At 39.2% G+C, this 16,039-nt stretch overlaps 2 protein-coding genes across 2 annotated transcripts; both read left to right on the top strand.

The window, feature by feature from the left end:
- The first annotated feature begins 1,901 nt into the window (after window positions 1-1,901).
- chchd4b (coiled-coil-helix-coiled-coil-helix domain containing 4b) lies at window positions 1,902-6,294 on the top strand. Its single transcript, XM_063909912.1, has 3 exons — window positions 1,902-2,589; window positions 3,895-3,993; window positions 4,518-6,294. The coding sequence occupies exons 1-3, from the start codon at window positions 2,568-2,570 to the stop codon at window positions 4,868-4,870; spliced, it is 474 nt and encodes a 157-aa protein (XP_063765982.1). The 5' UTR covers window positions 1,902-2,567; the 3' UTR covers window positions 4,871-6,294.
- Window positions 6,295-8,193: 1,899 nt separating this feature from the next.
- Window positions 8,194-15,978, top strand: uroc1 (urocanate hydratase 1). Its single transcript, XM_063909981.1, has 19 exons — window positions 8,194-8,437; window positions 9,496-9,626; window positions 10,181-10,274; window positions 10,377-10,436; window positions 10,519-10,647; window positions 10,739-10,800; window positions 10,901-10,967; window positions 11,260-11,403; window positions 11,507-11,595; window positions 12,279-12,341; window positions 12,441-12,620; window positions 13,288-13,385; window positions 13,485-13,557; window positions 13,671-13,860; window positions 13,961-14,059; window positions 14,170-14,269; window positions 14,604-14,685; window positions 15,098-15,197; window positions 15,287-15,978. The coding sequence occupies exons 1-19, from the start codon at window positions 8,312-8,314 to the stop codon at window positions 15,425-15,427; spliced, it is 2,028 nt and encodes a 675-aa protein (XP_063766051.1). The 5' UTR covers window positions 8,194-8,311; the 3' UTR covers window positions 15,428-15,978.
- Window positions 15,979-16,039: the final 61 nt, after the last annotated feature.

The following is a 16,039-nucleotide window of genomic DNA, read 5'->3' as shown; positions in this document are numbered from 1 at the left end:
AACTGTAAACAGGGACATGAAACCTAGAAGCAGGGAGTTGACAGAGGGGTGGAAAAAGAGACCAAAGAGGGAAAATACATTCACAACAAATTACTGAAAATGGTGACGATTATTATTTTTGTGTTGAAATTGTTTTTGGGGATATCATGAAGACTTGTTCCAGTAATAGAACACTAAATGGTATTTATTCAATATTAAATAACTTAGAAATGAGTGGCCCTTTGAGAGGGTTTTAAAAGAGTCACACATCACTGGATTTATAGGCCCCAACAACATAGGTTTAGTCCCCAAAATGCTCTCAATGCCACTTCATGTCCGACTCTGGAGCTCTGCTGGTGCCGGTGTTGAAAGTGTGACTGAATATTACGGCCTGACATCCTGATAGTTTAAAGCCTACTGATGTTCTCAAGAAAAAGACAAACCAACAATGAATGGCAGCACATGTATTCACTGGTGACAACAGACATAAACATCCCACTGCTCACAGAGAGATAGATAGAGAGATAGAGATATATCTAGAGATAGACAGATATTTATTATATATGTATATTGGCCATCTGTATAGTAATATAGCACATCTGTATATTTGTTCATACTACATCTGTTTATACTATGCCAATTATTCCCACCTCTTTATACTGCCCTTATCTTTACATAATCACTCTTAACTGCATATACTGTACATACTCTATATATCGCACTTGTTTCTCTTTGCACTTCTATCTATCTATAATGTTGTTGTTGTTGTTTTCATTGATGTAAATACACTCGTTTGATACCTTAGTACATGTATGCATGCCTTTTTTTTTTTAATACATTTTGGAGTTATAGCCCCCCCTGGAGAAAACTCCACCAGCCGCCACTGCATACGACTAGTTTCTCCATACAGGAGGCGTCTTGGAGCTGTCATTACCAACAAAGGCTTTTGTACGAAGTATTAAATACATTTCAGTAAGCGTGTTCAATACTTTTTCCCTGTGTCATTCCATTTTAATACACATAACTTAATTTATGGACTTCTATGGTTTGATTTCTTTGCATGTGTGGTCGCATGGGTTGTTACCGACATCTGATGAAAATGTCACGTTAATAGCACCTTTAGAAATACATTTAATGAGAAAAATGCTGACGTGTTCAATACTGATTTTACCTCCTGTGTGTGTTTAAATATGAGGGGGAAATTATAAGATATGAATGGCTGTTACTTGAACTCCAATATCCCATCCCTAGAATACGAAAATACATCATTTACTAAATATTAGGATCGCAAAAGTTGTTTCCAGGGTTATTGTTTTAATTGCGTTTATATAAAGTGTAGGTGCTGTTAGAAATGTTCGTTTATTCGAAGCCCAGGTGTCGATTCAAAAGAAAGAAAGCAAACCTCCTCTTGTAAGTATTTAATAAAAAGATGCAGCAGTAGGTTTTACAAAAGTTTCACAGCTGTGGCTCAATAGCCCGGGACACGCGTCCACAGGCCACTGACTGAGTGGAGCTCATCAGTAGTTACTGTCTGGCGGTCCGGAACAAAAGAGAGCGATCTCACAATACACACCTTTTATAGAACCACCCCTTTCCGACCATAATATAAACAACTTCAAAATAAGACGTGCTCCGCTCTCGTGCTCTCATTGGTTGGTAGTGGGGGGCTGGCTCCTGTTGGCCGCTTGTCACATGGGGTTCTCCGGACTCTTCTATAGGCTTACGTCGTCAGGGGCGGGTCCTCTTATGACGTCACCGTCGCCATCTTGTTAGTGATATCCTGGATCTCTTATCTACGATATTCTATTATGCAATCCTTTTGAGGTTTATCAGGTATTAAACAGGCAACAGTATCATTGCAGCATCAATGAGTGCGAGGTAGAGGCGGTGAGTTTAGTATGTAACTCCACGCGTCCTTCTCCCTCTACTCATATATACAATACCATATTAGCTTTATGCTATCTGAGGCTAAAAACAACATCCGGTAATACTACCGGAATTGGACAAATATGATCCGTCCAGAAACAGTGAATTATCTTTTAATGTTATGCTCCAATATATTGATTATTTCCAACAGTGCCTAGTTAACGTTATAAATGAATTAGGACAAATAGTTTAGAAGATGAATTCCCTCTGGATATTACATTTCTCCTTACCTGATAGACATGTATTTTCAGAAATGTTATGTCTTGTATTTTGACCAATAAATAAAAATATAATCTCTAATCAGAAAGTAAGAGGGAAATTGTGCATAATAAAACGCGTCAAATGTTTTTTAAAGAGGTTAGTTTTTTACAAGCATCATTTTGTGTATATATAAATTATCGTGAGTGTTTTGTTTTGACCTGGTGGTGGCGGCAATGCGCTCCGCAGCCTCTGCTCAACTGGAAACAGACGGAGAAGAAGACTCATCCACGCTCAGGCAGAGGATAGTTGTGAAACAAGCAAGAAGCTAGTGGATGCTGCACCAAATCATTTCACTCTGCATGGGCTGTGTCCGGTTGTGTCGTGTGTCAGTATTAGTCGCCGTCTTCTGAGTGGTTGCTGTCAATCAAAAAGAGGAATTTAATCCATCCCGGCGTGAAGACATGAGCTCGGTCAGAGATGAAGGTAACATGCTGTGCTAGCCGGCTAACTCCACTGGAAAGCTAACCCTGAAGTTCATTTGAGTTTGAATGAAAATTAATGTTCGTGTATTTACATGTATACAAACATGGTAGGATGAGATGCAGGAGTGTTGCATCTTTACTTATTGACTTCGTGAGTCAACAGGATTTTAAGCTTTCTCATAGTGCCATATTTTGATAGATAGTCACCTTGAGTGGGGTCATATAATTATTGTCTTTGTTTTATTTTCATCATGAAAACAACATGGTTTTGGTGTGAGTTGAAAAAAACTCGGTAAAAGCTCAAGTACTTCATTTTGAGGTACTGTCTTCTTCAGCTTCAAGGGGATCTATTATACTTGATTACATTAATTTGACAAATATGTATACTACTACTACTAAAAAGTAAATAAACATGTAAGCTCACAACATACAGTCAATTCTTAGATCTTAAAGCAGTGCTTTGGCTGACCTTTTACTTTAAAACAGTATTTTCAAGGGGCTTCTTCCAATGTTTCAGAGGGTCCTGATAGTTTAATTTCTCCTGCTCTAAGTCCTATTTTGTGTTTTGCCATACTTATCCTCAGTGTTTTGATGTTTGATGTTTTTATTTTTTAAATAAATCGTTTTAGTTCCTAAGATGTCAGAAAATACTGTTCAATGCTGCTCATAATGTCCCAGAACCAACACGTAAATCAAATAACCTGTTCTGCCCAACAAACATAAAAAATGAATGCATTACATTTACATTCGTTAAACAGTTGCTCAAGCAGGTGTTTGACAAACTCCCACTAAAATGTGTTCAGAATAAGGACTTTTGATGAGTTAGATGTTAAAAAATGAGTTAACACAATATAGTTTTTAAATAAGGTATTAAGAGTTTTTCGAGGATTCAAAGAAATGTAGTTAATTGAAGTATTGACCTTGACACGATTTGAAGCATTTAAATGTTTTGTTGTAAAAGCATTTTTTAACAGATGTCTCTGTTGGACAAACTATGTAATGTCAATGTCTAAACCTTTTCAACCCTTTTTTTTATAATTATCAGCCGGTATGTATGTCTCAATCTTACACCTATATCAAAGAAATAAAATGTATATGGAGAATTTTTCCGATCGGGTCTCGCCTGCAACTGCTGAAGCTTTTTTTAATTTTTTTTTTACCATTTTAACCATCTTTACGTTGTTATAGAATGTAAATCAAGTAACGCCTTCATAGATGCTGTAGCCTGCCGTTGGTTTTGATTATATGCCGCAGTACTGATCACTGCACATTTGTTTGTGTTGTCCTTCCAAATTTAACACAACAGGTAAGGACCGAATTATTTTTGTCACCAAAGAGGATCATGCAACACCCAGCAGTGCTGAGCTCGTAGAGGAAGATCCTGATGACCCATATGAGGAGCGAGGTGAGGAGCAGTACAAATTACCAGAAAGAACCTCGTCTGAATCATAGCTTGGGTGTGGGTTGAAAAAAATATACATTTATATTACAGATCAGAATCAGAAATACTTTATTTGTCCCAAAGTTTTTTGTTACCCCAGCAAAATACAACACAATATGAAACAAATAAAAATAAGAAATAAAAAAAAGAAATATACAGATAGTGAATAGTGCAATGGAATGGAATATTAAATGAAGATATAACATAAGTGTACAGTGTAAAATGTAAGTGTAAAGTGTGTTGTCTGCCAGCCAGAGGGGAATTGTTGTAGAGTGTTATTGCAGTGGGCAGGAATGTTCTCCTGTACCTGTCCGTGTGACAGCGGAGCTGGAGCAGTCTGTTGGAAAAGGAGCTCTGCTGTCTTTCCAGCTGCAGGTGGAGAGGGTGGGGTTATCCATTATGGACAACAGTTTGTTCAGAGTCCTCCTCTCCACCACAGCCTCAAAAGGGTCTAGTTTGATGTGCATTATCCTCTTTTCTCATTCTAGGTCTTATTCTTCCCAGTGGGGATATCAACTGGAACTGCCCCTGTCTGGGTGGGATGGCCAGCGGTCCCTGTGGGACTGAATTTAAAGATGCCTTCTCCTGTTTCCACTACAGTAAGGAGGAAGTGAAGGGGTCTGAATGCCTGGAGCATTTCAGGGCCATGCAGGAGTGTATACAGCGTTACCCTGAGCTCTATCCACAAGAAGATGACAAGGTGCAAGAACAATCATCAGAAACAGAGCAGACCTCACAAAACTCTGCATCTGCAGAAACAGCAGGTGCCAACTCAACATCTGCCACTGAGCCGGACTCTGAGAGTATGCAACCAAACACAGAGGGCTCAGTGGAAAGCTAGTGATGAGTCATGGTTACAATGTAAAGCCAAGACTTAACAGTCAGACTGATATCACATTAAGTCTTTGCTTCTTGCATTCAAAAATAACATCGGTGTTTCTTTTTTTTTTTTACAGTTACTTTTGAAATTATTTTTTAAATAAAGAAAAACCTTTTTGAGGGTGTATCCAAAAAGCTTATTATGCTCTCAGTGGCTGTAGGTGTCAGTGGTTTTTTAACAGCAGACTGCAGGCTGAGTGGCCTGGCCTCGTTTCTCTATTGAATATTTGTTTAGTTACTAGTTCAACAAGCTAAGGTGCAGGAAAACGTTCTTTCATGTTGTTAGGCTTGATAAAAAGAAGACTTTAGCAGGAAAGATAATGTGGCTGGTTACTCAAAGTCTGTGGCTTCTGCTTTATGAAAACATGCTTTATGTAAACTTGATGTGATGTAAATATCTCTATGGATAAAATATCTTCAGCTTTAGAATGAAAGATCAAATATTCCAAAACAAGTAAGGTGTGCCATTGTGAAAACAAAACATATATTAAGTTAAATTCAATTATATAATATTAATTGTCCTGCAGAGCAAAGGAGATAAGCACTTACATTTGGTTTTGGACTTTTCCTTGCAGAAGAACAGAGGACAAAACCGTGTTAAAAAGTAAATATGTTAAAAACAATCATGACGTTTATTTTCAGTTGAACTAAATTATCTATTTATGAATAATATGGGCTTATAGTTGTGTGAAACTATATTATCAATGCAACGACTATGTTGAGTGTTTGAATAAAGTTGTGAAATCCTGCCTTCGGATAAAGGCTATACAAGATAAAAAATATTCAATGAGGAGCCTTCAGTAGTGTACCACGTTTATTTGACACTGCACACTCAGTGTATTATTTCCTTTCCTTTGTCTCTTGGAGCTGCAGCGATAAGTTGATCCAGCTCAACTCTTTGGATAATCGATTAGCTGTTGAGTCATTTTAAATGCAAAGATGGTAGAAAAACCTGTTAATTAACCTTTCAAATATGGATAATTATTTAGTGTGTATAATATTTAACAGCATATTTGAAGGTTATAGACCGACAGACAAGACAAGACCAACTTTTTCACATGACATTTTACAGACCAAACGTTTAATCGAGAAACTATCAGCAGATGAATTCATAGCTGCAGAGTTTCTTATGATGTATGTAACTGTGCTATACAAAGTTTACTTTCTTTTTGGTCAATTTCATATATTTGACTGAAGGTTTATAATAGGGATAATACTAATGATAATAAGTTGCTACTGAAGATAACCTTACAATTTTTACTGAGCAGTCTTGATTGCCATCTGTGGTGTAGAAAAAGGTCAGTTATACAACTTTACCTCAGCTGAACTGACCTGAACCATTCTCGTCCAACACAGGACTGACTGATGTGATTTGACGGAAATATTGATGACATTTTTTATAATAAATTATCCTTTATAATGTTTGTTTTTTTGTGTTTACTTCTTACATGTCCCAGGCGTGACATCGCAATAATGAACTGGTGCTGTGCTAACTCACCATATTGCAAGTACACACTGTCAAAAAGAGCGGATGTGTGAACTGTGTGAGTTTCTATAGCAGAGGGCCTCTTTGGGAAGAAAGTGTTTGCTACAATAATATTACTTTTCTTTGAATGGATCTGTCTTCAATGAATTCAACCAAATCGTTGGACCGCCTTTAGCTTTGATTACGGCACGCATTCGCTGTGGCATCGTTTCCACGAGCTTCTGCAATGTCACAACATTTATTTCTGTCTTGATTCATTTTTCGCCAAGATCCTGTATTGATGACGGGAGATTCGGACCACTCCGCAAAGTGTTCTCCAGCACATTCCAAAGATTCTCAATCGGTTTCAGGTCTGGACTCTGTGGTGGCCAATCCATGTGTGAAAATGATGTCTCATGCTCCCTGAATCACTCTTTCACAATTTGAGCCCGATGGATCCTGGCATTGTCATCTTGGAACATGCCTGTGCCATCTGGGAAGAAAAAATCCATTCAGTATATTCAGGTAGTCAGCTGACCTCATTCTTTGGGCACATGATGTTGCTGAACCTAGACCAGACCAACTGCAGCAACCCCAGATCATAGCGCTGCCCCCACAGGCTTGTACAGTAGGCACTGGGCATGATGGGTGCATCACTTCAGCTACCTCTTCTTACCCTGATGCGCCCATCACTCTGGAACATGGTACATCTGGACTCATCAGACCACATGACCTTCTTCCATTGCTCCAATCTTTATGCTCCCTAGCAAATTGAAGCCGTTTTTCCCGATTAGCCTCACTGACAAGTGGTTTTCTTACGGCTACACAGTTGTTTAGTCCCAATCCCTTGAGTTCCCTTCGCATTGTGCGTGTGGAAAATGCTCTTACTTTCACTATTAAACATAGCCGTGAGTTCTACTGTTGTTTTTCTACCATTTGATTTCACCAAACGTTTAAATGATCGCCGATCATGATCATTCAAGATTTTTTTCCGACCACATTCCTACCCCGAAGGTGAGGTTTCCCCACTGTCCTTCCAGTTTTTAACAAAATGCATTGGACAGTTCTTAACCTGATTTTAGTAGATTCAGTAATCACCTTAGATGTTTTCTCTGCTTGATGCATACCAATAATTTGACCCTTCTGAATCAGATTAACATCTTTTCCACGACCACAGATATGTCTTTCGACTGTGAGAAGCTACTCAATGCATCAGTTAGGGTTAAATAACTTGTTGCCAGCTGAAACATAATCACCCATGCAGTAATTATCCAATGGCAGGCCCTTACCTGTTTGCTTAGTTAAAGGTCCAGGTGGTGACCTTTTTATTGGCCGGGAATGTAAAATTCACATCAATTGAATTGACTAACTTCTGCAATTAATGAAAAATAACCCCTGTCACTGGGTCTCTTTCTTTTCCTATGTTGATTCAAATCTTTGATAGTAATTCACCATGTTATTCAACTTTTACAAGAGTAGCTTATCATTTTTGGGAGGATACTTTCCTAGAACTCAGTACACATTGTCTTTACCATCGCATAATTAATCTGCATCACTGGACATCATCAAAAGTATCATATTGAGCTGTAAATCAATTTTTTCCATGTGATATTATTAGGTAAAGATGTGTGTATCTGTGGGGGGTGTAACTATCTAACATCAGAGGTCAGAGGTCAGTCGCAGTGTTTGTCCACTGAAGCATGTCCTGCTTCAAACTACCGCAGTGATCAATAATTACCAAACACCGGCGTACCATTGGTGGATTGTGGAGGGCAAAGACGAGCAAAAAGCCAATGAGACAATAAGGGGAAAGTCATCGCCCTAAAAGTTTTCTGTCCATAGAGGACGGTTTGCAGTGAGGGGTAGAGCTGCCTTCATCTCCAGCAGGATCTCTGTTCTGGTGTCTGCTCAAGTGTGTGACAGAAAATCCTCACCAGGATGTCTTCTTTAAAGGAGATATGCAGCGGTTTATCCCTAGACCCACTGCCTCCCAACCGGGGAAGAGTCCCCAATGTGCCGCATGCACCTATCCGGACCCCCAACCTTACAGCAGAGGAGGAGCGGGTGAGTCAGTTTGTCAATCAATCATTTATATATCAGTTTCCAGAGCTGCTATTGCTTAAAAAGGATTTTACGTGCACAGCTGAGTGAAATGAAGCAATCATTAATGTCGCTAGTTGTTCCCTTACACTGAGTAAAAATACTTTCTGTGAATAATACTCTCAAATGAGGATATATTTCTAATAAACAGCACTGTACATAGGCCAGTGAAGTATATCTTGTAGTGATGTTTGTGAAGATGATGAAGAAGTCTCCGGAGACACCAGCTTGTATATAATAAGGTTTATTACAACAGCATAGTATCATACACCAACACGGGCAATACGAGGTTCCCAGAACCAATTGTGGAAGTCCCCCCGAAATCTCTTTGTGCATGCAATTTATAGGAGAAAATGTGTGTGTGTGTGACCAAATGCGATGTTCTATAAGAATGTGTACCCAAATAAGGTGAGCTATACGTTTGTACAACATGTCTTGCGCGTACCCAAATAAGGTGAGATATATGTTTGTCTTTTTCTTACTCATCCATGGAGGCCTTCTGACATATTTCAGAGGTTTGTTTTACAACACCCTGTTGTACAACATCACTCTCTGCACTCTCTATGACCTCAGAGAGTAACTAACTGTATATGAACTGATTTAACTAACTGTATGTATGAACCGATTTAATACACCACACCAGCTTGGCTGCTGTCAAACAACTATCAAACAGAAGAAATATAAATGACAGATGTGTGAGTAAGCTAAGGGAGGTAAACGCTCACTGTTATGTCAGACAATTTTACTGTAAATGTGTTAGATGTAGAGACAAAATTGACATAATTCCATGCTGTGTACTCTGACTTATCACATCACCGTTGTTGTCTCGTGAGCCATCCAAAAAAATTGATTATTCTCGAAAGTCCTCAAAGGATTTCCCAATCTCAGAGCAAAGGTTCAGTTAAAGATTAAAAGAGACTGCCTGCCCGTTATCCAAAAAATGTAAAACATCTACACTTCCATTAATCTATAAATACAGTGTGTGTTCATTAACCCACTGCAAATGTCCCTTTTCCCTCTAGCTGGCGCTGAGAAATGCATTGCGTTATTTCCCTCCTTCCCACCATGCAACACTTGCACCTGAATTTGCTCAAGAACTGCGGCAGTACGGGCACATCTACATGTACCGCTTCTGCCCCACATTACGCATGAGGTGAGGAAACCTGAGCAAATATCCATAGTGATATTTAATAATGTATTTTGTATTGGTTGGTATTCCTTTTTATGCAACTTATATTAATTTGTTGACAAAAGTCCTTCAATTTCTTAAATTGATTTAATAAAATATGAATACAAAATTAATAGAACAAAACTACGGCACAGTACCATGTTGGTCCACTATTATCCTTACTGATATGTCTGTCAATGTAATGACAATCTCTGCTGCATAAGATGTTTAAAAATGATGGCTAGTCCAAGCTAATTTTGGATAGACATTGCTGTATAATCACCGCAATGCCAGAGATAGCTAGATTTCTACTGTCTTCAGGACTTTAGATAAACATTTCAATAGTTGTACTAAAACACACTGTACCTCACCAGGAATAGAAATCAATGTGTCGTCCTGTAACTTAAACCTGTGTCCACAGTGGCTTCTGTTGAGCAATAGTCTTGCTTAGTATGAAAGTGTTCTAAGCGAGATGGTATATGATATGTTGTCTTAGTTTCCCCCACCACACTGATGTGAGTGTCTCCCTGTCTCCTCAGAGCTTACCCCATAGATCAGTACCCGTGCCGCACACGCCAAGCTGCCTCCATCATGCTAATGATCATGAACAACCTGGATCCAGCCGTTGCTCAGGTGAGCCTCTCACACAGCTTGTAGTAACTCTGTAATTAAGCATGGCCATTCTTTTTTTGAAGTGTTTATCTCGACTGTGGTTAACTGTTCTTTGTCTTTCAGTTTCCCCAGGAGCTCGTCACCTACGGCGGGAATGGACAGGTGTTCAGTAACTGGGCCCAGGTAAGTTATCTTGTGTTCATGCAGAGAATGTATAGGGTCTAAATAGATGAAGTATAAAAGATGAATATGTGCCTGGGTTTAGTTTTGTCTGGTGATGCACTACCTGAGCGAGATGACAGAAGAACAAACTCTGGTCATGTATAGCGGTCATCCCATGGGCCTGTTCCCCAGCCTGCCTTCATCACCTCGTGCCATCATCACCAACGGCATGGTAGCAGCCCAACACACGACACAGACGTTCAGCACGCATGCTCACCTTTGTACTGACACTCACAATCTTTTTCCTATTTTTCATTACTCAGGTTATTCCAAATTACTCCTCCAGAAATCAGTATGAAAAGATGTTTGCCCTCGGCGTGTCAATGTAAGTTGTTGCATTTCGGATGGATGATGCTTTATCAAACCTCTGAGGTGGATGCAGGTGTCTTGATGTTATGTGTGTCATTTTGTTTATTCGTTTATAGGTATGGTCAAATGACAGCAGGAAGCTACTGCTACATTGGACCTCAAGGGATTGTTCATGGCACTATGGTTTGTGATTCATTTTTGTGCACACACCTTCATTTCATTATGCAAAACATGGGTTCATATTTGATGAGGTTGCATGATTGGATAAAAGTAATGAGATGAAACTAGAGGAAAGAATTATTCTTCCAAACAAAATTACACGTCATTTTTAGAGTTTACTTTTACTAAGTTACGTATTAAGGTTAAGGTTACTTGTCAGAAATGTTGGAGACCACTGCTTGAAATTATAACATTGAGTGTGTATTAGAAGTAGTGTTTTAGTTCCTGATTTGTATCCTGATGCTTTTCTGTGCAGCTAACAGTGCTAAATGCTGGCCGGAGGTACCTTGGGTCTGATGATTTGAGCGGCCGTGTGTTTGTGACCTCTGGCCTGGGGGGCATGAGTGGAGCTCAGGCTAAAGCTGCCGTCATTGCCGGATGCATTGGCGTGATTGCTGAGGTCAGCTGGTTAAGTTTAATTTCTTATTCGTACTCACTGCTGACAGAACAAAAAGAAAAAGGAGAAAGTCGAGTATGTTTACTTGAATATGATTTTCATGTAGGTGGATGAGGCTCCACTCAGAAAGAGACATGAGCAGGGCTGGCTGATGGAGGTCACTAGCAGCATGGACCACTGTATTAAACGCATCAGGTAACAAAATATAAAAGTGGTTATAGGTGTGTCAATCATTATTTAAAATCATTGCTGCATAACATTTCACTTTTAAATCAGTATGACACACTTTGAATATGTGTGAGTTTCTTTGTACATCATTAAGATATCAATTATATCCAATAAAGTCAAGAGCTGATTCATGAAATAAAGTTTCTTATTGTTTTTAAAATCCCTACATTGCAGAGCTGGAGGATGATTACTTGTATTCTTAAGTAAAACTGACAAAACCATACTGTAAAAAATGACCAAATGTAGAAAAAGTGCCCCCGTTAGCGTTCGACTGTCAGATGTTAGATTATTCAAAAATAATAGAATATTTTGGGAGTTACTGAGAATATCACTATCACTATGCTCAGATAACCAACTAATGCTTTCAAGACAACTAAAAGAGGAACAATTTCCTTTTGAAATGTTGAGGAATTGAAGGATATTGTCATGAAATGGAATTACTCAGGTGTAGTACTAGCTCCTAACATTTTGACTGAAGCTTGAATCACTTAACATGGCTTCGCCGTTACCTGCATGAGCTGTCTATTGTTAAATGTTAATCATGATAGCAAAGCTCTTATCCGCAGACAAGACAGTAAGATGTCTCCAATAGGTAAACCTGTCTGCTGTCGGATAACCTAATCAGACATTGATTATTTTTTGTTTTTCAGGGAGGCCAAGAGCTCCAAGACTCCTCTCAGTATGGGCTACCATGGCAACATTGTGGACTTATGGTGAGTTTCTGACCCAGGTCTGCAGATACAGAGACACTGGCACCTCTTGTTCCACTCTCTTGACCTCTTTGTCCTACTTTATTCTCACTTTTCATTCAGGGAGAGGCTGCTGTTGGAGTATGAGAGGACAGGGGAGCTGCTGGTGGATTTGGGTTCAGATCAGACGTCGCTTCACAACCCGTACAACGGAGGCTACTACCCAGTGCAGCTCAGCTTCCGCCAGGCCAATCAGCTCATGATGACGGATCCCAACCGTTTCATCACCATGGTCCAAGAAAGGTCATTTGAATCACAGAGATTAGCTTTTGTATGTTATACTTTCAGAAATATATCGGTCCATTAAAGGTACATGATGTAACCTTTACACATTAAAATGTTGTATACTTTTGTGATAAGTACACCTACATAATCACAAATATTTCTAACAATTTTCAAAGCAAGATGAATCTGTTTAACTTGAATAAATGTAGTAGTCTGTTTCAATGGTCTCTCCCGCTGTGCACATGCATTGGTGCTTTGGTTGTGTGCCAGAAGACCTTTAATCTAGTTTTATGCCAACTGTTTACAACGCATTTTTCAGATTTTGGTCGTTTTTAAATATACATTTGATCCAGATGAAATCTTTTTAGTCATTGGCCTTGCATCTTGGGTTAGTAGAGACACAAGCTAAGCAAAAATGTGTAGCTCATCCCCCTTGGATCTCAGCTTTCCCCTGAGCTGGGCTTGACAACTGATATTTTCATCCATTTAATTTACTTGTTTCTTGGAGAGGAAGAGACCCTTCACATATTTTGGCTTTAATAAAATGGTTGGTTAAAAACCTGGCTGCAATGCCAAACTCCCATAATCCATTGCTACTTTTACGACTCCACCAAACTCTAGATCCCTGGTGTCATACATGACATAATGGGTGTTAAAATAACATGTTTTCTATATGCGCTCACAGCCTCCGAAGACACGTTAAGGCGATCAATAATCTGTCTGAAGCTGGGATGTTCTTTTGGGACTACGGCAATGCTTTTCTCCTGGAGGCCCAGAGAGCTGGTCAGTAATTCACCCCCCACACAATACACTCTAATATCATCGTTATCATTCAGCCCAATAACAGACCACTGAAGAGAATTGTGTTTCTTGTTTTTACAGGAGCAGATGTAGAAAAGGTTGGCGGAGGAGCAACAGAATTTCGTTACCCTTCTTATGTCCAGCACATTATGGGGTGAGATGTTATTTCTTATATTTTATCCAACATCATCCGGTGATAGGACTCTGTAAAAATCTGATATTTTCTTCTCTCATTGAATGATCTCTCTCCATCTACCTTGGCTGCAGGGACATTTTCTCTTTGGGCTTTGGCCCCTTTCGCTGGGTGTGCACATCTGGAGACCCCAAAGATCTTTCTGTAACGGACAATATCGCTGCTACTGTCCTGGAGGAAATCAGTGCCAAAGTGACAGATCGCATCAGACAGCAGTACAATGATAACATCCGCTGGATCAGAGAGGCTGGAAAACACAACATGGTGAGTAACCTTCTGGGCAGCCAACTCTATCACCTAATGAAAATCTGATTTAAAAGATATGCAACTAGAGGGATTTTCTATCTGTGTTTTATTTGGTTAGGTTGTGGGATCCCAAGCCAGAATCCTCTACTCAGACCAGAAAGGAAGAGTCTGCATTGCTTTGGCTATAAACCAGGCTATCGCTGACGGAATAGTTTCAGTAAGAGGATAAAATGTCTGCTAAGAAGATTATTTCATGTCGACTGCGGTCTGCATGATATTGAGTTTGTTTTGAAGTCTCAAGTGTCTTGTGTTATTTTTGTTGTTTAGGCTCCTGTGGTTATTAGCAGAGACCATCATGATGTTAGTGGCACAGACAGCCCCTTCAGAGAAACCTCTAATGTGTATGATGGATCTGCCTTCTGTGCAGGTATGTGGTACGTTCATTACAGCTGTGTAGGAGACTAATGGCTCAAGATGTACACAAACATAAAGGACAAACACTACAGTTTACACAGAATCGATTGATTGTCATTACTAAGATAGAAATACTATATAACAAATCTGCTTTTCTTCCTCAACTTGATAAAGTAACACTGCAGGAAAATGTTCAGTTTGTATGTATCATATTTCTGGTACTAACTTCCTTAATATACCTTTTTAAAATGAGTTTGTTTTGACTCAAGCTCTTAGGTGTTTTATGTAAAGCACTTTGAATTGTCCTATTAAAGCAAAATATATATAAACATGCCTTGTTCTTACAGACATGGCGGTCCAGAACTTTGTTGGGGATGCATTCAGGGGCGCCACATGGGTATCTTTGCACAATGGCGGTGGTGTTGGCTGGTAAGGATGGCTGCTCATTCAAGTTCATGAGGCTCCCCCAAACAATGCAATATGTTTAAAAGAAAAAGTCAAACAAATCCAACAAGTAAAAGCAAATGAAACATTTTTACATTAAATATGGAAAGTAATAGTATAGTACTATAATAGTTATAGTAAGTTAAGTGTTGCAAATGATTGGACTGAATGTATTCACAGATGTTGTAAATGTATATGCATAAGGAGAAGTAATAAATATGTGTATAAATAGGTGTAAACATTTTGTAAAACAGCAAATAAGTGCTGATCCAGTGAGTAGTGAGTGCCATTGCAGTAAGTGCTTCAATGACAGGCATATATCTGTGTGAAAGGCTCATCAATACTTGTCTGTCACCAATTCAGTTTGTTTAAACTTTATCTCTCGTCTGACCTACAGGGGTGAGGTGATGAATGGAGGGTTTGGTTTGCTGTTGGACGGCTCTGAGGAGGCTGCAAAGCGTGCCAGACTGATGCTCAACTGGGACGTCTCCAATGGGGTTAGAGTGCCGATAAGAGAGCAGCATGATTAGTGTCCAACTTCACCTATTGTTTATAACATGCTCATATCTGTTTGTGCGTGATGCAGGTGGCTCGTCGCTGCTGGTCTGGAAACACAAATGCATACGAGACCATCCAGCTTACCATGCAGGAGAACGCGCAACTGCGTGTCACCATGCCTTTTCCTGTGCAGGATGAGCAAGTGCTGGACCGGGCCCTGCAGGGCTAACCAACGTCTTAGCACAGGTCAACATCCAGCTACGTACAGCCACACAGATCAATAGTACCAGTAATACCTTCAGACATGTCCCTTTCAGACAGGTTTGATTATACACATAAGACATGGTGAAGTAGTTAATGAATCATGTGCACTGTTGTTACATAAATGATTTGCCATGAATACACGGAATGCTACAATATTGTGCCTGGCTCATTTGATAATTGAATCTGCAAGGATGTGTTCCTTTTTTGTGCAGAAATTAAACTACACGTATGTTTAAATAAAAAAATAAGGTAATTTGTATGTCAGTACATTTCCTATAATATCAGTCATAATGTCAATAACAGGTTAACAGCAGAATAATGTTGCTTTTGTATCATAGAAAAAGGAAAATAAATAATCCAGGGTGCCAAAACCAAGTGCTTGTCACAGCTGACAGCACTAGAGTAACAGCTTGTTTTTATCTTCTTTTTATTTTTTTGGTTTAATGTGATAATTCAAGTTTTTGGTAATGAAGAAAAAAGCATCTGGAAAATTAAACAAACGACCCATCCACACAACATTGTCTGTGTTGTCATAACGTGGGTCAAATGTGTGAGAGAAGAGAGACATTATTCAAAG

This window comes from Eleginops maclovinus, chromosome 20 (assembly GCF_036324505.1).
Source record: "Eleginops maclovinus isolate JMC-PN-2008 ecotype Puerto Natales chromosome 20, JC_Emac_rtc_rv5, whole genome shotgun sequence".
Lineage (NCBI taxonomy): Eukaryota > Metazoa > Chordata > Actinopteri > Perciformes > Eleginopidae > Eleginops > Eleginops maclovinus.
This window is presented reverse-complemented; position numbering and strand designations above follow the sequence as displayed.

Bases quoted from the DNA above. Each gene is read 5' to 3' on its own strand.
- chchd4b (XM_063909912.1), top strand. From the start codon at position 2,568: ATGAGCTCGGTCAGAGATGAAG. The intron at 2,590-3,894 runs GTAACATGCTGT...TTAACACAACAG, and splicing joins GAGCTCGGTCAGAGATGAAG to GTAAGGACCGAATTATTTTT. The intron at 3,994-4,517 runs GTGAGGAGCAGT...TTCTCATTCTAG, and splicing joins TGACCCATATGAGGAGCGAG to GTCTTATTCTTCCCAGTGGG.
- uroc1 (XM_063909981.1), top strand. From the start codon at position 8,312: ATGTCTTCTTTAAAGGAGATATGCAGCGGTTTATCCCTAGACCCACTG. The intron at 10,968-11,259 runs GTTTGTGATTCA...TTTTCTGTGCAG, and splicing joins GGATTGTTCATGGCACTATG to CTAACAGTGCTAAATGCTGG. The intron at 15,198-15,286 runs GTTAGAGTGCCG...TGCGTGATGCAG, and splicing joins ACTGGGACGTCTCCAATGGG to GTGGCTCGTCGCTGCTGGTC.